This window comes from Thalassophryne amazonica, chromosome 3 (genome assembly GCF_902500255.1).
Source record: "Thalassophryne amazonica chromosome 3, fThaAma1.1, whole genome shotgun sequence".
Taxonomy (NCBI): Eukaryota; Metazoa; Chordata; class Actinopteri; order Batrachoidiformes; family Batrachoididae; genus Thalassophryne; species Thalassophryne amazonica.
Window position 1 is genome coordinate 90,566,054 of NC_047105.1, and position 26,020 is coordinate 90,592,073.

Below are 26,020 nucleotides of genomic sequence, written 5' to 3' on the forward strand. Positions count from 1 at the left end.
GGACAGGAAGCCAGTGAAGACAGGCCAAAATGAGTGTAATGTGGTCAAACTTCCGCTTCGTGTTAAAAGTCTGGCAGCAGTTTTTTGAACCAGTTGTAGACCCTAATGCTGGACTGCCATAAACCAGAAAATAGAACATTGCAGTAGTCCAATCTAGAAGAGACAAATGCATGAATCAGGGTCTCGCATCAGCCATAGCAGACAGGATTCGACAAATCATTGCTATATTTCGCAGTGGAAGAATGCAGTCCTCATAATATCTCTAAACAAGCCAATTTACGAAAGCGCTTATTAGTGTAGTCACATGGTTGTTTGTGCCCAGTGCAGTGTTTCCAAACTTTTTGTTTTGAGTTCTGTACACTGACCTGAAGTACTACATATTATACACCAACTATGATCTCCGATATTTCTTCTGCAAACACATTTCAGAACTACAGTAAAGAGAAACAGAGCAGATATCCACAACAAAGCTGCAGCTCAACAATCAGCACATCAACGAATAAACACATTAAACATTGATCTGAAACAACTATGGTTCAAGTGGTTTAACAGTTAGACATAAAAGAACATTAGGTGTACATAACACGCATTACATATGGTTATTAGTGTATTTTAGAAGATGACCTCTGATTTGAATTTAACTTTAGATTTATGACCTTGACATGACCTGAAGTCTGATTAAAAACTTCACATTTTGTAAGATATCACTGTTAACACAAATATGGCCATTACCACCCACCCACACACACACACACACACCACACACACACACACACACACACACACACAACACACACACACACACACACACACACACACACACACACACACACACACACACACACACAGTTCCATGTCAAAATGTTTTTTGTTTTTTTTGACAGACAATATTTTAAGGTTACTTGTAAAGACTTTTGTTGTCGTTGTTGGAAAACTGTTCCAGTGTCTCCTATGATGGGCATCACAGCAGAGAAAACAAACTCAACATTCAACAGAAAGACAAAAAACTTTAATGTAAACCCAGTTTCCTCTTAACATATGCATGTTGATGATAAATAACAGAATCCATGATTATTTTTTGTCATTAAAAAACAATACAGGTACATACCATTTATGATATAGATTAAAAAAAGCACTCCATCCCATTATTGTGTCCAAAACACACCAATTCTCTGATTACCTCTGAAGCACAAGTATTAACTGCACTGAGTTAAAACATCCAGTTACTGAACAGTGTAAATTAATAAGTGTGACTTTAAGTGATGGTGTGAGAAAAAAAAAGTATACAAACCTCCCTTGACCATGTTAGCAGTATATTCTACTGCTTAGAAGTATGGACGTAATTATATATATAATTGTTCTTAAAGTGCTAGGTAGGTTTATTTAAAACTATCATTGGCACAATGATGGAAAAATTCATTTTGTACATTTTAAACAGAATATGCACAAGGTGCCCCATTCTTAATTTTCAATACTTCCAGTTATCAATGTCAAAATACATGACCAACTTGCATATGATGGATTTGCACAAGAGAACAAAGCTTGAGACCGTACAGTCAACACTTTTGTTGTAAATTATATTGGCGTGTTCTTACGCCACCGATCCTATACAACAGCAGTTAAAAATGTGTTTTGCTTTAATATGTCAGTCTTGGCACGTGATTCATTTACAAAATGAAAAGTTGTTAATGGCCACATGAATAGCAAAAATCTGCAATCTCCTCCTGTACAATCTCAGAAAAAGGGGTTAAAAAGGGCACATCAAGTGCAAAATGGAGCAGTCAAGGCACAGGGTCCGCCAGAAGCAGCGTCAGTATCCGAGATGAACCAACTGTTACTCAGCAGCAACTGCACATGGCGCCCCCTAAAATGAAACAAATGTACATTGAAATTCACAGGAAGCATACATTAGGGCTTGTTCACAAATAACACGATTGAAGCCAACTAGTGCACGAAGAAGGAATTACATGCCATTCGTGAAAAATCGCAGCTGCCTCCAACACCTCCTACACCTGTCGCTACAACTATTTGCGCACACCAGTGGCTGAGAGACAGAATGCGCCCTGTGAGAGCCCACTTGATCCCTCTCGCGGCCGGGGTCGGCCAAATTCCAGGTGTCACACACAAACATCCAACACCCCTCGCTGGACACTTAGAAAATGTGTGGCCATTCGCACTGTCAGCACAAAAATAGTGAGCAGGCGACCACTTTCAAGCTGGCTGTGAAATTTGTCTAAGTGCCCCCACAAGTGTGGCGTTGCAAAGCAACACACGTGGTGTGCATGTGTATCACACGTGTGCGCACATGCTGTGCTCCCCCCCACATGGGGAGAGCACACTTGCATGACATGCTGATATGTATTTACAGACATGATCACATGGGGGCTGGACAGCCACGTCTCAGCGCACACAGCATGGCAAGGCGCCTCTCAGTTGAGCACACGCGGCTGGGCTGCAGCGTCCACACACAGCACACCTCCGCAGGCTGCTCCATATGAAACGGACTGTCAGATCACGCAGCAGGCGATCTGAATGTCACGCGTATCCGGCAGAACACACTTACCGCAGGACGATGACAACATGACAAGCCAACAGTGCCACAAACACGCCACTTTCAGTCACGTATCATCAAAAATATGCTGTAACAAACACCGTTTTATCAGTTATTATTTTTACTCTTTAAAAAAAAGTTTATCTCCTTGTTGATTTTAGCCATTTTACTTGACTGTCATTAAGACAGTGGCTGTAGTGCAGTGGTAAAGTTTCCGTCTTTGAATCTGAGCTTTTGTGAATTGCAGGTTTGAATCCCGTGAGAGACATTTATTTATTTAATTTTTAACCAGGGTTATTTAACCACAGGGTCTGTATTGTGTCACCTTTTATTTATTGTTAATATCAACTCAGTGATATTCACTAATTATACAGCTAGTTTTCATTTTATTTTCCTTCACATCAGCGGCACGATGTGGTGCAACACGTTCCAGCTGCTCACACTGTGTTTGTGCACGCACATGAATGTGCACAAAACCATTGCCGGTGTGTCATGCAGGTCTGTACGTCTCTCCCAACAGCAGGGTGATGATTTGTGGTTCCCCATTTTGTGTTTGGTTCACGGATTTTCTTCCAGTTTCTGTGTCTTTCATGTTATGTGTGAAAGGGCCCTTACAGGTGGTGCATTCACACCGGGCGCGACATGAGCGAGAGCAGTGACAGGTTGCCATGTAATCCCTATGGAACGACGTGTTTTGGCGCCAAGTCACGCAGCGCGACGCGATGGACGCGACGCGAGTGAAGCAATTTTGAGCGATTGGTGCGTTCGTGGCGCGATATTGCGTTGCATCACGTCGTGTTGCCGTCCTCCCAAAGTTGAAAAATCTGAACTTTTTCATCTCGTCGCGCTGCAATGACCAATCAGGGACTGAATATGTAGTGACGTGGAGATGTCTGGAGTTTGACTGAAGATGTGAACATGTCCTGTATCTGGTAGCAGCCTGTGAGCAGGACTTATGTCTCTTTTGTCCTTTATTTCACAATTATGACAGAGTTTTTGGAGTGAGCAGCAGCCCTGCAGCAGCGGGGAGCGGAGTTTCTTTTCCTTTTCATTTTACGCGCGCGCGCAAGCGAATCGTCCATGGTGATTATTTTACTTATTAACTACACAGATGTATAATAAAACAAATGGTGACTGGTTTCTAAACACAATTATGACAGAGTTTTTTGAGGAAGAGTGAGGAGCAGCCCCACAGCAAGCAGCGGAGTTTCTTTCTTTTTTACGGTGCGCGCAGCGAATCGTCTGTGGAGAATATTTTATTAACTACACAGATGTATAATAAAACAAATGGTGACTGGTTTCGAAACACAATATGACAGTTTTAGGGGAAGAACGAGCAGCAGCCCACAGCAGGCAGCAGAGTTTCTTTTTTTTTTCTTTCTTTTTTTTTTTAATTGTTTACATGTGCGCGGTTCAACGGGACAGGAGGTCCTCACACTGGGTCCTGCAGAGGCCGAAGGACCGCTGAAAGCAGCCGTCATCCAGACGCAGCTCCTGCAGCAAATAATGATAGTCCCTGAATTGGGAACATCTCATGATGTTTGTCAGCTTTCCACAACAACTCGCTCTGTGTGATCAAGGTCCGTCATATTAACTTGACTGACAACCGGAGCCGGCGAGCGGAATGGAAGCTCCTTCTATTTGATGACGCACCGGGGTGAATTTTCGCAGCAAAAGCAGAGCGACACACCGGGCGATGGTGGCGCATCTGTCGTCACGCGACCCCCGCAAATTTGTAGCGTCTGATCACGCCCGGTGTGAACGCGGCATTGGATTAGACTTGGCAGATGCCCTGTAAAATGCAGTGAATAAAAAGATGGATATATAATAATCCCTTCTAGTTTAATGATTGACAACTCATTAACAATAAACTGTATCAATGTGTCTCCAATGTAATATAATGAGGAAAAAACTGATTAAAATCTAGAAAACTGGGTTGTACTAGATCAAGGGTGCCCACAAGTTTTGGGTTGTGAGCTACTTTTAAAATGACAGAGTCAAAATGATCTACCTACATTACAAATGCTAAACATACACTGGCTCATCGGTTAGTGCAGAACTGTAGTAAAACGTGATACTGACAAACATTTTAGTTGATAAAATTATTATCGTAAGTAGTAGTAGTAGCTGTGTGGAAAAAATGGCTTCAGAAGTGGACCTTTAATCTAGAGGTGTTGTTGGGGGGTACACCAACCCCGCCTCTCCAACAACACCTGCTTTCCGTCCGGATTTATACCTGGTTTGCCGTATGAGCAGGGAGAATTACGTGTGATTTTATGCAGAAAGCACGACCTGATTGACAGGTAAGACGGTTTTATCAGTGTTTTTACGTCGTGCCATCCTCAGAGACTTTACGCACATTTGGGGGGGGGGGGGGGGGGGGGGGGGGGGGGGTGTAAGCGCTAGTATTTGTTGTTAACATGTCGTGGGTCTTTAGCAAGGACACTCATCAGAGCAGCACGATGTTTCATAGGAGAAAAGTGTCTTTGTAAAGCTCACTGCGGGTGAACTGTCGTCACTGCGCTTTGAGACAGACACAATTGTTTTTTCAACTTTGACCTGCTGCATGAACAGTTCACGGCATCAAACGCAAAAAGTGACCGGCTCAGCTGAACCCTGGACCTCCCCCTGGGTAGGGGCCAGTTCTAATGCCATGCAATCAACCCACACTATTGCGATTGACGTATTGGGCACCCCTGTACTACATCAACTGAGAAAGCAATTTTGTTTATTTAATATCCTGTAGAAATGCCTGCCCCTGCACAACAGTGCCATCTGCTGGTTGATCTGGGGATGTTGGCTGGATGATGGATTAGGACCAGGTGTGGTTGTCAGTGACAGAGAAATGTATATAGAAATAGACTATTATTTTTGAGAAACTTTTTTCCTCCGCAGTGGTTACTTTTTAAAACTCCAAAAACATAGCACGTTATTTCAGTCACACACAACTCTAAATTTCAAAGAATGATTAAATGAATGAGATGGTCAAGCATGGTACAGCGGGAACTTATTTTTCATGCATTTCATTTCAAAAGCCTCTGCTTGTTAGAAATGGAGATTTAAATACACAGTTGGTCGAGCAAATTAACTTTGTTGTGACTCACAATAGAATGCCACTGGTGTTTTATATTGAGCATGTTTTAGCAATCACATCCAACAACATTATTGTCCTGTGATCAGACACATGGTAGAAGTGCATGGAGGTTTCTACATGCATCATCTGCTCTGATCTACCAGTTATGACACTGTTTACTCGATCTGTGAGCCACAGTGTACAACCCCTGGCAAAAATTATGGAATCACCGGCCTCGGAGGATGTTCATTCAGTTGTTTAATTTTGTAGAAAAAAAGCAGATCACAGACATGACACAAAACTAAAGTAATTTCAAATGGCAACTTTCTGGCTTTAAGAAACACTATAAGAAATCCGGAAAAAAAATTGTGGCAGTCAGTAACGGTTGCTTTTTTAGACCAAGCAGAGGGAAAAAAATATGGACTCACTCAATTCTGAGGAATAAATTATGGAATCACCCTGTAAATTTTCATCCCCAAAACTAACACCTACATCAAATCAGATCTGCTCGTTAGTCTGCATCTAAAAAGGAGTGATCACACCTTGGAGAGCTGTTGCACCAAGTGGACTGACATGAATCATGGCTCCAACACGAGAGATGTCAACTGAAACAAAGGAGAGGATTATCAAACTCTTAAAAGAGGGTAAATCATCACGCAATGTTGCAAAAGATGTTGGTTGTTCACAGTCAGCTGTGTCTAAACTCTGGACCAACTACAAACAACATGGGAAGGTTGTTAAAGGCAAACATACTGGTAGACCAAGGAAGACATCAAAGCGTCAAGACAGAAAACTTAAAGCAATATGTCTCAAAAATCAAAATGCACAACAAAACAAATGAGGAAGGAATGGGAGGAAACTGGAGTCAACGTCTGTGACCAAACTGTAAGAAACCGCCTAAAGGAAATGGGATTTACATACAGAAAAGCTAAACGAAAGCCATCATTAACACCTAAACAGAAAAAACAAGGTTACAATGGGCTAAGGAAAAGCAATTGTGGACTGTGGATGACTGGATGAAAGTCATATTCAGTGATGAATCTCAAATCTGCATTGGGCAAGGTGATGATGCTGGAACTTTCGTTTGGTACCGTTCCAATGAGATTTATAAAGATGACTGCCTGAAGAGAACATGTAAATTTCCACAGTCATTGATGATATGGGGCTGCATGTCAGGTAAAGGCACTGGGGAGATGGCTGTCATTACATCATCAATAAATGCACAAGTTTACGTTGATATTTTGGACACTTTCTTATCCCATCAATTGAAAGGATGTTTGGGGATGATGAAATCATTTTTCAAGATGATAATGCATCTTGCCATAGAGCAAAAACTGTGAAAACATTCCTTGCAAAAAGACACATAGGGTCAATGTCATGGCCTGCAAATAGTCCGGATCTTAATCCAACTGAAAATCTTTGGTGGAAGTTGAAGAAAATGGTCCATGACAAGGCTCCAACCTGCAAAGCTGATCTGGCAACAGCAATCAGAGAAAGTTGGAGCCAGATTGATGAAGAGTACTGTTTGTCACTCATTAAGTCCATGCCTCAGAGACTGCAAGCTGTTATAAAAGCCAGAGGTGGTCCAACAAAATACTAGTGATGTGTTGGAGCGTTCTTTTGTTTTTCATGATTCCATAATTTTTTCCTCAGAATTGAGTGATTCCATATTTATTTTCCCTCTACTTGGTCTAAAAAAGTAGCCGTTACTGACTGCCACAATTTTTTTTCCTGATTTCTTATAGTGTTTCTTAAAGCCAGAAAGTTGCCATTTGAAATTACTTTAGTTTTGTGTCATGTCTGTGATGTGCTTTTTTTCTACAAAATTAAACAACTGAATGAACATCCTCCGAGGCCGGTGATTCCATAATTTTTGCCAGGGGTTGTACTATTGATACTCAGCATTTGTTTTTATAAAGTTTCAGGCACATTCAGTGTACCTAAATGTCTTACACAGTGCTGTACCTTTGTGGGGAAGTGACAATGTAACAGGGTTATGAGTCTCAGTGTGTTATGCTGTGTACTACTTGTAGACAAATAATTGATGTTCCATGCTGAATGTATACAGGTGCATCTGAAAAAAATGAATACTGTGGAATAAGTTCTTGGATAGTTCAAAAAGTGAAAATATATATTCTAGGCTCATTACACATAAAAAGTATGTCAAGCATTGTGTGTGTCAAGTGTTTGCAAACTTCAACGTCTGTATTGTAAATCCTTGTTTTGTGTTTTGTTTTTGATTGATCTTTTGAAATATTCATATATTTTGAGACATTTTTGAGCTGAAAACTGTGTGTGTGTATATATATATATTCAATTTAGGCATATCCAAAACATGACTACAGCAATTCATAATATAAAACATTTTTCATAATCTAAATTTAAATGTGAGGAGCGTGTTAAAAACAAGCCATGTTAAATTAAATGTTAATTCCAGTTAGTGTTAGCATATGCAGTTGATATGAACTGCTTGCCTAGTGGTTACTTTGGTGCACTCTTTAATACTTGTAAGTACTCAAACCTGCCATAATATTGTAACAGCTGGAGATACACTCCGCATCCAGAAATCTGGCAATCCTCTAAACTTTCAACTCTTCTGAGAACTAATGATTCAAAATCAGATCCAACATTAACAGACCTAAATAAACATTTTAAAAGAAGATTTAAGTCCATCTCTCCATTCTATATATAATCCTTCTCAGAAGGTCGTGGAGCTCCAGTGTCACTGAGTGAATGACTGGAAAATACGAGGTCTGTTAGAAAACTATCCGACGTTTTTATTTTTTTCAAAAACCATATGGATTTGAATCACATGTGATTGCATCAGACAAGCTGGAACCTTCGTGCGCATGCGTGAGTTTTTTCCCGCCTGTCGGTTGCGTCATTCGCCTGTGAGCAGGGTTTGTGTGAGCAGTGGTCCACCCCTCCCGTCGGGACGGAGCCGCATGGCGCAAAGCAACGCCGTGATGAAGCCTCACAGGACATGTTCTGGCATGTCCAGATCATCCACAATTTCTCGGATAGTCACACGATTGAAAAGCCACGAAAGCCGTCTGAAAGTCATCTGAAAGTCGTCCTGTGAGACCAACATGGAGGTGCTTTTGTCCGCGCCATGAGCGGCTCCGTGGCGCATCCCTCCGCTTCTCTTTCCATGATGAAAACTCCTGTAACAGTGGAATGTGCCAAAAAAGTACTGATGTCCACGTCTTCTGCCATTTCTGTGTAAGTCAGACGACGTCCCGGATCAACAAAGCCTTCACTTTGGAAATGATCTGGTTGTTTCAGCGGGGTTTCAGCCTGTCGATCAGCGCTCGGAGTGCGCCGCGCTCTCAGACGCTGTGGGCGGTCTTTAAACCGGCTGGAGCACTCCTTAATCTGTGTAATCCCCATAAAATCGTCCCTGAAAGCCATCTGAATTTTCCGAACGGTGTCCACCTGGAGGTCTCTCACAGTTTCTGGAAAAATTTGATGCAGCAAAGCTCCAAATTGTTCAGACATTTTATTCGCAATAAAAATCCGACGAGAGGGGTGGACCAGTGCTCACTCAAAGCCTGCTCACAGGCGAATGACGCAACCGTCAGGCGTGAAAAAACTCACGGATGCGCACGAAGGTTCAAGCTTGGCTGATGCAATCACAAGTGATTCAAATCCATATGGTTTTTGCAAAAAATAAAAAGGTCGGATAGTTTTCTAACAGACCTCGTACTGAGGGCAAGTTGTCAATCTACTAACAGTGAGAAGAATTTTGCATTTCTATAGTAGGAAAAAAATTGACACTGATTGTTTAGTGAAAAAGGGAGATTTGTGTTTCTTGTCTGTCATCTCACCTGCATCCAGCTAAGTCTCACTGTCATGTTGACTGAGACGCTTCTTAGACCTGAGTTCTTTGAGCCAAGCAGGAGAGGAGACCACTCTGGATAACACACACACACACACACACACACACACACACACACTTAGTTTTAAACATGAAATAAGCTTCCAAAGGTTTTTAATGTTTCTGAAAAGCGGCATGGTGCACTCTGGTCTTACCCTCCATCCGTGCCACCTAAGGGGGGCAGCACTCGTGCAGCTCCAGCCAACCGCGCGGCAGAGCGAGGTGAGCGGGAGAGTTGGGAGGGAGATACTTCTTCATTTGGGCTGTCCTTCCCGTCTCTTCTCCTCTCTTCCTCCATTTCTTCTGCTCCTTCAGCAGTTCTCTTTTTCAGCTGAGCCTTAGAGAATAAGAACACAGCTTCTCAATGTAAACACACTCATTTACATTATAGTGCAAAGCAAAATGTAAAAACACACGACTGATGCTGAAACTTAGACAGAACTTACAAGCAGGGCAGCTGGGCTCAAACCAGGAATCACGGGAACTCGCTGAGTGGTGGGTGGAGAACAGACTACCTTTGGTTTGGGTTGATCTTCCTCGTCGGAGTCCCGTTGATTTAAAGGGTTCTCCCTCTCTTCTAGTAAGGCAACGAGTAAACAAATCAGGTTGAAGATGCGGTAAAACAATGTAGTGGGGTGTAACGGATCACAAATCCCACAGCTCGGAGCATCTTTTTAGTCACAGATTGATCATTTTTCAGATCACCAAAAGATAAATACCAACTTGGTTTCCATTAAAAACAAAAACAAAAAAACTTAAAGAACAACGAAAACAAGGAAATTTTTCATGTGGCCCTGAATGAAAACAAGATGACCAAGGGTTGCCAGATCAACTATGACCTGGTACATAAATAATGCTTTGTGAGTAATCAGATCTCCAACTTTCTGTGATAACATCATGTTGGCTATAATAACCTGTGGAGTCGCAGGTCCTCCAGTCCTGACTTCCTGTCTGCATCAATCCTGCTCGCACAGACCGCGGTCGGCGTGTTGGACGAGTTCGCCTCTTACCGAGCTCTACCTTTGATTTCTGTACTTTGTTGTCGAGGAACGGTGTGGAGATCTGTGCAAACGGACATACACGCACACAGAGAAGCAAGCACGCAGAGAACCCACTGTGTGACCGCTGATGACCAACAACAATCCAGCCACTTTAAAAGCACATATTCTGAAAGAAAGAGGAGATCAGCAATAAAGTCACCTCAGGAAATGGAGGCAGTTCTATTACTTCTGTGGCTGAATCATTGGCATCGGCATCTTCAGAGGAGACCTCAGGGACTTGATCCAAGATGGCCTTTGGACTAAAGATAATGAAAACAAATGAGAATCATATGTGAACACAGAGTGCAATCAAAACGCTTTAAATTGCTGCATTGCAGCTTGCAGACAAACTCTGGCCCAACTTTGCCAAGCACCTCTTGTGACCACAAGAGGGCAGACGTACCTCAACTTCATATGTGCAGACAGTTGTTGCTTTTAAAATGCTGTCACCATACTTGTTTTAGACATAGAAATGTCCACTGCATATTTCATTAGGCTCCATATTTAGGTGCATTCTGTGGACAAACCCAGTCCCATCATGCTAAAACAGATGTGCAATTAATCTAGCACTCAAATTTATAAACACAACTTTGGTTTCATACAGGGACTTACTGGTTGCACCAATAGTGCCCAGATGTTCATCACATATCCCTGCCTTCTTCTTTCACCATTTATCCAACCTGTACCCATGTGGAATTAGCTTAATTAGGTGTGTTCAGTCAATCATGATGCTGGGACAGGTACGTGCATGTCAGAGGTACAGGACGACTGACTACATGCATCATTCATCATAATTAGCCACCAGAACTAAACTTGACTCTCCCAATTCCACCTTAAGGCTACTTACTGACTTTACAATAAGACTTAAATGTTAGATAGCTCTCTGAATTCTTTAGGCTTCTATTTTTTATTATTATTATTATTATTTGGATGTGCTCAGTTTGAACCAAATCGTCTTGTGTGCCTGTATTTGTGTACATGCAGGTATTGAAGCTATATGAACCTGCAGACTGACAGTGTTTTAGACGAATCTCTTCCCTACCTGTCGGATTCAGGTGTCGTCTCATCGACTCCATATTGTTGGTCTGTCTCAAAGGCTATTAAAGCATCTGTGTCTTTGTCTTCCACATCTGAACAGTAACTCTTCACCTTTGTAACAGACAAAGAGTGGAGAGAGAAACCGACACACTAAAATTAGAAAGTCACAAGAACACAACTCAGAGGCCAAAATAGAAAGAATGAATACATACTGTGCATCCAGAAAGCATTCACTGCGCTTCACTTTTTCCACATTTTGTTATGTTACAGCACCCCATAATGACAACATGGAAAAAGTTTTTTTGAAATTTTTGCAAATTTAGTAAAAACAAGAAACCACATGTACGTAAGTATTCACACTCTTTACTTTGTTGAGTCACCTTTGGCAGCAATTACAGCCTCAAGTCTTCTTGAATATGATGCCACAAGCTTGGCGCACCTATCTTTGGGCAGTTTTGCCTATTCCTCTTTGTAGCACCTCTGAAACTCCATCAGGTTGAATGGGGAGCGTCGATCTCTCCAGAGATGTTCAACACTGTTTGGATTCAGGTCTGGGCTCTGGCTGGGCCACTCAAGGACATTCACAGAGTTGTCCTGAAGCCACTCCTTTCATATCTTGGCTGTGTGCTTAGAGTCATTGTCCTGCTGAAACAAGAACCATCGCCTCAGTCTGAGGTCAAGAGCGCTCTGGAGCAGGTTTTCATCCAGAATGTCTCTGTACATTGCTGCATTCATCTTTCCCTCAATACTGACTAGTCTCCCAGTTCCTGGCCCTGAAAACATCCCCACAGCATGATGCTGCCACCACGTTTCACTGCAGGGATGGCACTGGCTAGGTGATGAGCAGTGCCGAGTTTCCTCCATGACGCCTGGCATTCAAGCCAAGGAGTTCAATCTTTGACTTATCAGACCAGAGAATTTAGTTTCTCATGGTCTGAAAGTTCTTCAGGTGCATTTTGGCAAACTCCAGGTGAGCTGCCATGTGCCGTTTATTAAGAAGTGGCTTCCATCTGGCCACTCTACCACACAGGCCTGATTGGTGGATTACTGCAGAGGTGGTTGACCTTCTGGAAGGTTCTCTCTCCACAGAGGAATGCTGGAGCTCTGACAGAGTGACCATCGGGTTCTTGGTCACCTCCCTCACTAAGGCCCTTCTCCCCCAATCACCAGGAAGAGTCCTGGTGGAACACAACTTCTTCCATTTACAGATGATGGAGGCCACTGTGCTCACTGGGCCTGTCAAAGCAGCAGACATTTCTCTGTACCCTTCCCCTGATTTGTGGCTTGAGACATTTCTCTGTACCCTTCCCCTGATTTGTGGCTTGAGACAATCCAGTGTCTCCATCTCACCAAGCATCCAGTGTCTCCATCTCACCAAGCATGAAGTCAAAGGAACCGTAAACAGACGGTTCCTTTGACTTCATGCTTGGTGAGATGAACTGAAACATGAAACATCTCAAGGATGATCAGTGGAAACAGGATGCACCAGAGTTCAATTCTGAGCTTCACGTGAAAGGCTGTGAATACTTATGTACATGTGATGTGATTTCTTAGTTTTTTTATTTTAAATAAAAAATTAATTTAATCCATTTTGGAAATAAGACGAACATAAAAAATGTGGACAAAGTACAGCTCTCTGAATATTTTCTGGATGCAGTGCATTATACATACATACATACACACATACATATATATATATATGAGAGAGAGAGAGAGAGAGAGAGGAGAGAGAGAGAGAGAGAGAGAGAGAGAGAGAGAGAGAGAGAGAGAGAGAGAGAGAGAGAGACACACACACACACACACCCTGGGGAGAAACAAAAAACCTGTAAACATTTGTCTTGTGTATACATACACACACACATGCAAATCAACACATTAAATTCTACGTCAAAATGTTTATTTTTTAAATTTACAACATTTTTAAGGTTACTTGTAAAGATTTTTGTTGTTGTCAAACTGTTCCAGTGTCTCCTATGATGGCATCACAGCACAGGAAACACAAACTCAACACACACACACACACACACACACACACACACACACACACACACACACACACACACACACACACACACAGCGTGCAGAATTATTAGGCAAGTTGAGGTCCTTGAACAAATACCATGTTCACAGTCAATTCAAAATGTGAATAAACTTCAAACCTGAATGTTATGTTTATCATCATTATTAACTTCATTATGCTGTGGTCATATTCAGGTTTGGTCATACAAATATTGCTTGTGTGCTTTATTGAAATGGGAGCGATAAGAAGTGAGGCACTGTAGTTATGCATACTAAATGGCAACACTGCAAGATTACACTATTTGTGCAGTTGAACAGAGTCAGACTGAGAAATGCAATACAGACTCTAGTCCAGTTGAAGGTGATAAAGAGTTGGAGACCTCTGTGACTCACAAAATGAGCAGGGAGAAGAAGAAAACATCTCTGAGTGAGAGCAGCAGGTAATCAGAGGATTTTTAACACTTGCTTAGACCATTTATTTACTGACACAGAGCCAAGGGCATCAGAAGAAACAGCTCAAGAATTCAATGAAAGATGCCGCTGGTGTGATTTGCATTTCTATGATTGACATTAAAGAAACCACCTTGTTGCTGACAGCAGGTTAATTCACAATTTTAGTCAGGCTAAATGTCAACAATAATGATGATCTAATCGTCAATAATTGTAATAAATGCAGAAAAGAAGAATGAGTTGTCCCGAACGTCCTTTCATGTGAAACCAAGCCCTTTTCAAGTTGGGGCAGGACCTGTATGAAATCAGACATAACTTGACACTATTTAATAAATAATAAAAGGATCATTAACTGCGCAAGCAAGGTTAATAATTTGTTTATTATATGGCTGTTCAGAGGTGTGTTTTCATCTTGTTGGTCTTCATTTTGCAACACTTTGAGCTCGTTTGCTGTTAATTCCTCCAATTCAAACTTGTCAGTGTAATAAAATTCACTCAGAATGGTTCTCTTCGTCGCTCAGAATTTTTATTTTATTTCGCGCCTTGAAAATTGTAAACAAAGTCACAAATCTGATACGCGATCCGGATCAATTGTCATGGTAACTGTCTGATATGGGAAAACATCAGACCACAAATCAGCCAATATTTTACTAATACTAAAATATCCTCAGCCGTATGAGCATCAACTTCTTTATAATTTGCAGGTCTTTAATTGGTACCCCAGTGAAAACATTTTATATATATATATATATATATATATATATATATATATACATATACACACACAAATGATTTGAATGAAGTTGGGGTGTTGTGTAAAATGCAAATAATAACAGAATACAATGATTTGCAAATCCTCTTCAACCTATATTCAATTGAATACACCACAAAGACAAGATGTTTAATGTTCAAACTGATAGTTATTGTTTTTGTGCAAATATTTGCTCATTTTGAAATGGATGCCTGCAACGCGTTTCAAAAAAGGTGGGACAGTGGTATGTTTACCACTGTGTTACATCACCTTTCCTTCTAACACTCAGTAAGGGTTTGGGAACTGAAGCTTTGTAGGTAGAATTCTTTCCCATTCTTGCTTGATGTATGACTTCAGTTGTTCAACAGTCCGGGGTCTCTGATGTTGTATTTTGCGCTTCACAATGCGCCACACGTTTTCAAAGGGTGACAGGTCTGGACTGCAGGCAGGCCAGTCTAGTACCCGCACTCTTAATACGAAGCCACGCTGTTGTAACACGTGCAGAATGTGGCTTGACATTGTCTTGCTGAAATAAGCAGGGATGTCCCTGAAAAATACGTTACTTGGATGGCAGCATGTGTTGATGGTATGGTAGCGCCATGGGCACTACCATACCATCACAGTGGTCTGGATGGTCTTTTTCCTCTTTTGTTCAAAGGACATGACGTCCATGATTTACAAAAACAATCTGAAATGTGGACTCGTCAGACCACAGCACACTTTTCCACTTTGCGTCTGTCCATTTCAAATGAGTTTGGGCCCAGAGAAGGCGACGGCGGTTCTGGATGTTGTGGATGTATGGCTTTTGCTTTGCATGGTAGAGTTTTAACTTGCACTTGTAGATGTTGCGACAAACTGTGTTAACTGACAATGGTTTTCTGAAGTGTTCTTCAACCCATCCTTTACACGATGTCAACTTCAATGCAGTGCGTCCTGAGGGATCGAAGGTCACGGGCATTCAATGTTGGTTTTCGGCCTTGCCACTTATGTGTAGAACGTTCTCCAGATTCTCTGAATCTTCTGATTATATTATGAACTGTAGATGATGGAATCCCTAAATTCCTTGCAAATGAACATTGAGAAACATTGTTCTTTAACTGTTGGACTATTTTTTCATGCAGTTCACAAAGTGGTGATCCTCACCCCATCTTTGCTTGTGAAGGGCTGAGTCTTTTGGGGATGCTCCTTTAATACCTGATCATGACACTCACAGTTAGTGGCCTCAGTTCCCAAACACTTACTGAGTGTTGTTCAAAGGAAAGGTGATGTAACACAGTGGTAAATATACCACCGTCCCAGCTTTTTTGAAACGTGTTGCAGGCATCCATTTCAAAATGAGCAAATATTTGCACAAAAACAATAAAGTTTATCAGTTTGAACATTAAATATCTTGTCTTTGTGGTGTATTCAATTGAATATAGGTTGAAGAGGATTTGCAAATCATTGTATTCTGTTTTTATTTACATTTTACACAACGTCCCAACTTCACTGGAATTGGGGTTGTATGTTTTTCCCCTCTTCATGACAGATTTTTTGGATAGATGCAACTAAAACTCTGGTAGGACATATATAGTCCAGAAAACACAATCAACATTTGTGAGTTTTGATAAACATACAAACATTTTTTAAAATAGTGGAACTTTGCGGACTATATGAAATTATGACTAATCAATAAATCTAAGATTTGTTTATATGATCCTTGAATGCCGCCCTATATTGTGGAATGGATGCAGGTAGAGCATTCACCTTGTACCTTGTGTCAAGATCATCAATTATAGTGGGAGAGGACTAGCGATCAGCCAAGCATTGTTTTTTAATGAGCTCATCACAGAGGCAGTGCTGTCCTTCATATTCATGTGAATGCAGATACAACTATGTGTACATGCGCACCGCCACGCCCACATGCTTGAATGCTTGGGTAAATACACACACAGACACACTCACTCACTCCATCAAAAGCAGTGACTGAGCACATGTTCACAAACATTCTTAAATGCTCTCTTCATATTTTGTCAAGTGACAAATCACACTGTAATGTTATTTGACAATGTGTCACCTGGATACAAAACAACTCGACTCTCCATGTCATACACCCCTGCTAATGCATAATGCAGCTTCTTTTCAACAATGCCTGTTGTCTGCCAGCATTGCAAGGACCAATGAATAGGAAACTTTTTTGTATACCCACGTTTTTTTCCCTTTACATGTACGTACACACCAAGTTACACAGAAAGAAACGGTTGACTGTGGCAAATCACCATGATACGCTTGTGAGTGTAACCACCACATATAACATTTTTGGTGTTTGACATGCTCCAATGAATGCCCTGATATTCCAAACATGTCTCAGCACATTACATGAATCTAACACCTGAATTATTTCACAGTCTCTTGTAAATCAAGGCAGGGGTGAAATTGAATTTCAAATAAATAAATAAAATTAAATAAAACAGCCCCCCTCCCCTCCAAACAATCACCCTGTTTGTTCCTGAAATAAATACGTAGTAATGGCTTAAAATGAGCAACAGCTACAGAATGGTAACTCAAATCATTATGCAACATGTCTACATGATTCACAACTCTATTTTCATAATGTTCATTTAAAATTTAACACTGTATATTTTAAGAATTAAAAAAAAATTATCTGGAAGACACAAAGGAATGTATGAGAGTTTCTGTCAGCCATACACTGGGACTAGTCAAATCATTTCAAAGTTACACATGTGAAAAAGAGTATTAGTCACCTCTCCAATATGCAAGTCAAAAGACAAAGTCAAAGATCACTTCCAGATTTTTAACCTGTCTGGTATGACAAACTGAAAAACCACTAAAAGACAGTGTTACGACGAGTAAAGGATCATATAAATGTCATCTCAACTGTGGTGAAAAAGTAATGTTGATAGAGAAAATGACTCCCTCTGTTCTACAAAAAAAAAGACATTTACACCCCCCCCCCCAAAAAAACAAAAAAAAACAAACAGAAAAAGTCATTATGGAAAATGTTTAGGGAACAAGAACACCGCAAAACATTGATGCTTTGTGTGGTTAACTTACTTTTATGTGTTAATAAATATCAATTCCTGCATTTAAAGCCGGCAGCACATTCAAAAAGAAAAAGAAAAGAAATAAAGTTGAGACCCTAAAGCATTTACCACTTTGTAATGTTGCCATTCCTTATCACAACACTTTAGATATTTTTGGCATTGAGAATACCAAGTGATGAAGTGTTTCAGGTGTTATTTTGTCCCATTCTGACTGTCTAATTTGTCCCATCTGAAGGTGTGGGCTTGTTACCGTTGCATTTTTCATTTCAAAATTCTGCACACAGTCTCGACTCCGGACATGTCAGGACTGCAGGCAGGCCAGTCCAGAAATGGGTAGCCTCCTCTTCCACAGGCATGCCTTTGTCAGTGGTGGGCACAGTCCCACTAATCGGCTATCTGCTAATTATCAAAGATAATGTTTTCATTATCAGATTAGCTTTTCAGATAACTCTGAAAACCATCATCAGACCAATTATCTTCTGATAAGTTTTGGTCCGATAATTTTTAGACCGCTAACGTATGTGGTAAACAAAGCTGAATAGCTACAAACATTTATAAAATTTAAAATCAGTTGAGCACCTACCTGTTAAATGTTTTCTAGCAGATGTGTAGTTCTACCCTCTGTAAACAGAGGAGAACTGGTTTCAGAACAAACCGCTCTATCCTCTGCAGACAACGGAGAACTGGTCACAAAAAAAGAAAAAAAAAAAAACTCATTTCTTTTGACCCCATACTAATACGCTGGTAATAGCACCCAAGTCATCCAGAGGTATACAGGTTTAACTTATGGTTAGAATTTTAACCAAACTAATTTTGGACAAGTTATTTAAATTAACGTCATGTCTGAGGTTTATAAAGTGAAAATATCAGATATATGTTTTAGTTTTAAAGTAATGCACTAATTTTGAAGGTTTTAGTGTGGACATGCTGTGTCAAGGTGCATTATGGGTATGGGTACATTCACGACAGAAGAAGTGCATTTGAGATGCTCTGATCAGGCTCCACATGGACAACAGCATTAAACTCTTTGTATATTGTGCCATAAACTCTCGTGAATATATTCTCTGAGTTTATAGATGCTGTTATTGCGTTTGTGTTTATTAAATTCCACGCATCTTAAACATAGCAGACACGGATTATCTGGAATTCTGTTTTGGCAAGTTTTCAAGGTGTTCATGGCGGTATTTGCCCTAAAGCTGGGCAGACACTGTACAATATTTTCAATCACTGTACTCAACAAAACCACACGGTGTAAAAGTTCAGAGCACACGATTTATGTTCTCACACACATTGTATGTTCAAAAAACACACATTGCACTCATGTTTCCAGAAGCAAAAACAGAAGCTTTTTTTTCCAAACTTTTTTTTTTTTTTTTTTTTACAAAAACTCTCGATGGGAGATATCAAAGTTTAAAAAAAAAAATTACAAGACTTTACATGAGTTGAAGAAAGGGGGGGAAGAAACAGAAGCTGCTCTCCCAAAGAGATGATCAATGTTTATGCTCTCTCTGGTGTTTGCACATGCACAGTGCAAGAGGCTGGATGCTTGTAGCACTTCAGCAGTGGGACACCCTCATGACGGCCGACCAGAATATCAAATAGGTTTGATTTTCATCCATCCATACGATTGCTGATCAGGAGGTGTCGTGAGAGGTTAAACGCAGCTCGTTACTCCATGTATACTACACGATGCAGGTCACGGGATTAACCTGAAACTCGGCGCGATCCAAAAAATTCTAGCACAAGTGAAAAATCGGCTGAAAAAGGGCCAAAACTCGCACAGTGTAAGCCCAGCTTAAGTACTGAACATCTGGCACCAGTAGATCATGGCAGTGTTCTATTTATTTTGACACCGGTTATATCAGATGGTCATCTAATTACAACTTGGCTTTTTTTTAAATGCCTTTTTTTAACAAATAAAAAATGGCATATTTTACAAAAGCACATTTATCTGTAAACACCAACACACGACACACCTCACATTAACGTGTTGGTGTCTACATAGAATGAATGAGTCAACCAATCAGTGTTAGCGGAGGCACAGTTTACCCATAATCCTTTTCCATCTGTCTGTGTTTGTTACAAAACTTCAGAATTAGTGCATTATTCAACATTAAAAGATATGTTATATTTTAACTTTGTACAAATGACAGAACTGACATTAATGGAGTTATTCAAGGATTCAAAAGAATTTTATTGTCATATGCACAAAGGAGCATGTTCCCTCCACAATGAAATGTGATTACTGCATTTAACCCATCCTAATTGCCAGTTAGGAGCAGAAGTCACCTTTAGGCGCCCGGAGATCAGCTCCAGATGTATATCCCTGCCTTAGGTCAACAGCAGGGCTGAGCAAACCGGCCTCATGACGACAGACAACACACACATAACACACACATAAGCCGGCCCGGTACATGAGCACATATAAAAAGCACACACAAGGTAAAACTTGGGAAAGAAAAACCTTCATTGCTGCTGCAAAACCATCAGCACAATGAACAATGATCACACACAACAACAAGACGAGAGACGACGACCGAGATTTGTAAGAGTCCAGTTATCAGACAGAACACCCGGAGGCCGCCTTGTTCGACCAAACTGGAGGGAGGAGGGGCCCAGCCCTGAACAGTCCACTGTCCACAGTCAACGTCAGAGCTGGAGAAACTGAGGGCGGGGGGAGACGACGGGGGGTGAGGCATGAGCGTTGTTCTTCGCCAGGAGGTTTTTATCACAGCGGCCTTGAAGTGCAGCTGTGTTTGGGGAAGCCGAATGAAAATCCAGATTAGCAGACGCCTGAAAGATTCCACAGTCTGAGACATAGTGGCTTCCAATACATCTGAATTAAGAGAGGACAAGTGGTCATTACTGACGATCAATGCGGTTTTCCAGTGCAGCAATCTTCCCGGAGATGGTATCCAACGCACGGTTAACACCCGCCGACTGAGCTGACACTGCCCTTCCAATTGAATCAATCATGTGGGGCAGCCTGGATGGGCCAATTATTGCCGTTTCCACTTTCTTAATTTTCTGGTAACCAGCGCTATGCCCGCTCCACACAGCAGAAACCCGGTCACCACCATGCCAAATATATACACATCTTCAACGTACTCCACAGACAGCGTGTAAAGGCACATGACCTGCCATTTCCTCCAACTGTCCATCACGTAGCCCATCACATGTGTGACAGGTTGGGTCCTCCGCTCCCGAGTGTCTTGTAGAAAAAACAGTGTCAATTGCGTTCAGAGACCACTTGATCAGATCCATTTTTGCTGTTTCCAGAAGAGCAAAGCTGGCAGCCTCACAGACAACACGCCACAGAAGCAGGAAAGACAAGGAGGGACGGAGAAGAGAAAAATGCGACCGTCTCGGCCGAGAGCAAGGAGGCAAAAAAAAAAAAAAAAAAAAAAGTTATTCTATCAGTATTAATTTTATTTATACACCAAACCATAAGTCAGCACTGCTTTATTTTCCAAGACCTCCGCCTGACGGCAACACTGTTATTGAGTAGAGAGTTGAGCTTCGCTGCTCCTCTCAGCTGCTTCTGTGGTGGAAGCAATGTAGTAAACAGGAGCTTCCAGCAGGGGGCAGCACACACAAAGACAGAAGTGCTGACATTGTTTGGGTCTGTAGAGGCCTTTGATGCTACCAGAAGTGATCGTGGTGTTAAAACTCAAAATCAGCTTGTTAGTAGTTGCAAGTGTACTAGAGACAATACTGGAATTTATCGGTTATCGGTTATCTGTAGCTTCCGATAAATTTTTGGGTGGTTTATTGGTTTAGCTTTATAAAAGATAACATTTCTTTTTATCTGATTATCTGTTATCAAAGCTAATTTTTTGGTTACCTGTGCGTACCACTGGCCTTGGTCATGTGGGCAGAATTTTGGTTTTGCTTTGTCTTGTTGAAAAATGCATGATAGTGTCTCGTAATTATGTCACCTTGAAGGCAGCATATGTTGCTCTAAAATCTTGATGCACTTTTCCTGCATTAATGCTGCTGTCACAGAAGTTTAAATTGCCTTTTCCAAGGGCACTGACAGCCCCATAAAATAACAGTACAGGAATGGATGCATATTTACACATAAAATGAAGCTGACCACAAAAATCATTAAGTATTCTGGGTTCATATGGTCTGCAATGAAATAGAAATCAAAGTAAATGTAAGACTTACTGCAGTGTTATTTTTAAATATTTATTTATTTAATTTACATTTTCTTATTTGTACAATTTTTTTTTTGATTTGGGGTTGTAAATAAGACTATTTAATTATTTTAAAATTTTTTCTTCAATGTAATATAAAATTTTGCTCCCTGCAGAATGATATATGCGTGTATGCATGTATGACAGTACAGAAAGTGTAAAGGTGTGTTTACACATAAGCAAGACACGTTACGAATGTCATTTTTCTGTCATTCGTGACACATTCCTGACATTCTTAACGTAACTTAACGCATCTGAATAGGTTTCTTAATAGTGCGTGTTGGTGCGTGATATTCTTGATATTCGTGGAACATGTTTTTGCCTGTCGAAAAATCTTCCACAAATGTCACACACCACCCTCATTTCATCTCACGTCGTGGAGTTCGTAACTGAGAGTATTGATCCTTAATAGAACGTGACAACATTCGTAGTGGTTCCTGTGATGGTTCTTGGAGCCCAAACTGTCACGTGTTATTACGAAGTGACACGGAAACTGTCAAGTTTTGACACGACTTGGAATGCAGCGTCACATTTCACTGCGCGCCACGACGAATCAGTTTTCTGTCACGTGCGCGCAATTAAACTCGGCTCCACAGCGTTCAGTTTGATGCAGGATACCGAAGAGAAACAGTGACACGAAGTCAGCCAAGTGTCATTCCACAGTTCCTGCTGAAGCTCCTCAGGACGCTGCCACAGGTGTTGCACCTGCTGTTGTAACCGATGAGCGGGAGAACGAGTCTGAACAACCAGAGGAGCGAGAGGAGACTCACATGCAGCCAGACATCTCTGCACCTCCTCCAGTCCGGTGGAGCAAGAAGCGTGCGCACAATTAAACCCTGCTGCACCGCATTCAGTTTGACTGCTGATACCAAGTCGGCTAAAAGTCTCATTTCAGGGCTCTTCAGAGCGCTCCTGCAGGTGTTCCACCTGCTGCATGTGCCTGATGTTTGGGAAAACGCGCGAGACGCGAGACGCATGAAGCCACACATCTCACTCTGTCCGTCTCCTCCTCCTCCTCTCTGCGCCACTCCATGGCACAGAGCCCAACTATGTATGCAGTCACAAAGTTCTTCTGAAAAACTGGAGCGATCTGAATTCAGTTGGAAGAATATGGGTGTGTGTGTGGAGACAATTCACCTCGTTCACAATGTGACAGAACTTAAGGATGCGCTGTTACGCGCAATAGCGCGGAACAACGCGGAACATTATTCTTGACCTTGCGTAATGGTTCCTGATAATTCTCCAGCAACATGTGCCATTACTCGTAACGTGTGGTAACAGGTTGCAGCAGTTCCTGCAGACACCTGACGCCTCTGCGCTGAATCATCACATTCGTGATCAGCGGCCAAGAATGTGTACTTCGTGGCATTCGTGACTTGTCATCGTTATGTGTAAACGCAGCATAAAGATGTAAACTCAAAATTGAATAATCAATGTTATGTACATGTTTCAAGTTTACGTTTTAGAAATGGAACAGTTAACACCAGAAATGACTAAAAATAGCCCATTTACATTGTATTCAAAATATACCTCAATGTACATTTGTGCCGAAAGATTACAGTCTTGTGAGATTTCCTCTTCCTGCCTATTTAGATTGTCTGCTCAGAATGACCGAAAAAAGCAACAAACAAATAAAAAAACCTAGTAGTGCAAAATATAATGTGCAATTACCACACATGGAGACACTGAACAGAGAATTTTAAACGGAAGGGGGGGGGGGAGCATCAACAAGATGAGGCAAACTAAGATTCACACAATTTTGTCAGTCAATGGAATTTAACAGAATGTAACAGCTAATAATTTAGCCCTTAAAGCTACCGCTTTCCAATGTGACACAGAGTAAAATAAAGCCTTTTAAGCCTTTTATTATTAAAAAACACACGGTCTGCTCGACGTGGTGAGTGACTATTGACCCGATGGCCGGGTACCCACAGTAAAAAAAAAAAAAACAGTAACTGCGAGGCTTGCATGTTCAACCTCCTGCTCATGTATGCATGAATGCATCTGCTGAATCACAGAAAAACAGGGATAAAAAAAAAAAAAAAATCACGTAGAGATCCAGTCCACCAACCTTAAAAAAAACAAAACAACAACAAAAAAAAAACAACTCAAAATGGTTACATTTTACAAGTTGGGAAAAAAACAGAAAGCCACATCCCATCACCATTTCAGCAAAATGTCAAGACTTTGTGCCATTGCTTTGGGAGAGCCCTGGACTATTGATGTTTAAAAACGCAAAAGTACTTTTTATCCGATTACTCGATTACAAAAATAATCGATAGCTGCAGCCCTAAAGTTCATGTCCTTCAAAACACGGTACGTGTTCTCCAGCTGGGACACCTTTGAACATGCTATTATGGAAACTGTATGTTACAAATTTTATAATGATACAAAATATTCAGTTAACACTCACACAGAGCTAAGTGGCTGGTGTGATGTATTCCTTCATATGTTAATTCCTTAACAATTTTCAAAACACAGGGATTTCAATGGATTCAAAGACACTGAATATAGACTGATCTGGACAGAAACAATGGCCAGCTGAGAACTTAGAATAGAGGATGTCCTAGGTGAAGATATGGAAAAGGATACCATTATAGCACAGTTTATCTTATATTAAAAACTCTGGGTTAATTCAAAGAATGATCTTTTTTTTCACCCTTTTATTAGATAAGAATTATACTGAGCTAAGTGCTTGTGCACATGCCATACAGTAGGTTATCAACAAGAAGAAAGGTATGAAATGTTTCAAAGCAGTGTTTCGAGGTAGCCATTGCAGTACTGATGTGTTTTGGCACCATCCCCAGCCAAAGTTCTATCTATTGTTCAATTTGGGGGTTTACCTTTCTGCAGTGTTGTGTATTTTGGCTAATATTGTGATACCTGCCTTCCTTGTCATGCAGTCTTTGGTTTTCTTTGGTTTTCAAATGTTTCAAAGCAGATATTTGTAGCAACAACAAAATGAGTAGTTTTAAGGCCCAGTCACACAGCACGTAACAAAGAGTGACAAAGACCTGACGAAACAAGAAATCTGGACCTTCGTTGACTGTCGTTGGCATCGTTTAACCTTTGCGTAGCCTCGTTCCTGCAGCGGGTGTTTCGTCAGGATTTTTAAACTGTTGAAAATTTTGAACGAAGGGCAACGAAAACCTCAATTCGTCTGTGTCTCGTTTTGCTGTCGTTCTTGACGTTTTTTAAGTGTTTGTGTAGTTTTTGTAACGCTATTGTTTAATTTGACTTCGTTGGAGCAGCTGAACGTTTTCACACAGCGCAGAAGCCGGTTTGTGAGCACTGAGGCTGCTGCTGCGTTCATGTACATAGGAAATTACAGGGCAAACTCAGCCTGCTTGCTTGGATTTTTTTGATCTGTGTGGGGGGGCAGCTTCAATGGGCTCAGGCACCTTACATAGGCCAAAATTAATCTTTTGTGTGGATATAATTAATTATTTTTCCACAAGCAACTGTTGAATTTGAGACAACAAAAAAGTTTTTATATTTCACAAAAAAAAAAAAAAAATTTTATATTTCGTGTCAAGTTTGCCCACATACTGGGCAAATGTGAAAGGCGGAGCAGACATGTCTACAGGAAATTACAGAGGCAAAACAAAGCTGCTTTTGGGATTGATCTGGTGCATCAAAGTTTATCACCAAGTAATTAGTATAATCTCATTATACAGGCATTTTAATTTGTTGAGTTACAGGATTTATTGTTTTTGATTCATGGTCTTTGCAAGGTGGCTGGGAGAATTACCACAGATCTATCTACATTTGTGCTGTCCAAGCCCTACGCCATTGCCAGTACAGGTAAAATAACTACTGATCCTTAAATTTAATCAGATGTCCCTCCCTATGTTGATAAACAGTTGTGACAGCCCAGCGGTGCGCCCATGGCACTGTGTATGCTAGACAGCAGACAGTAGTGACTTTCCAAAAATTCCTTCCCCCCCACTGAAACCATGTTCAGAGGCTAAAAACGCC

The 26,020-nt window shown here is 41.0% G+C and overlaps 1 protein-coding gene across 6 annotated transcripts in view; it reads right to left on the reverse strand.

Annotated features, from left to right (window-relative positions):
- Positions 1-987: 987 nt before the first annotated feature.
- LOC117507246 (trichohyalin-like) overlaps positions 988-26,020 on the reverse strand; it is an 89,129-nt gene continuing 64,096 nt past the window's right edge. For 5 of the 6 annotated variants that reach the window (XM_034167079.1, XM_034167080.1, XM_034167077.1 and 2 more), the window contains 7 exons: positions 11,584-11,690; positions 10,702-10,801; positions 10,416-10,563; positions 9,948-10,078; positions 9,657-9,838; positions 9,452-9,537; positions 988-1,864 (listed from right to left, as the gene is read on the reverse strand). In XM_034167079.1, the coding sequence (XP_034022970.1) occupies positions 9,462-9,537; positions 9,657-9,838; positions 9,948-10,078; positions 10,416-10,563; positions 10,702-10,801; positions 11,584-11,690 (744 nt within the window). In that variant the 3' untranslated portion in view covers positions 988-1,864; positions 9,452-9,461. The remainder of the gene's footprint in view (positions 1,865-9,451; positions 9,538-9,656; positions 9,839-9,947; positions 10,079-10,415; positions 10,564-10,701; positions 10,802-11,583; positions 11,691-26,020) is intronic. The other variant, XM_034167076.1, reaches the window with a different exon arrangement.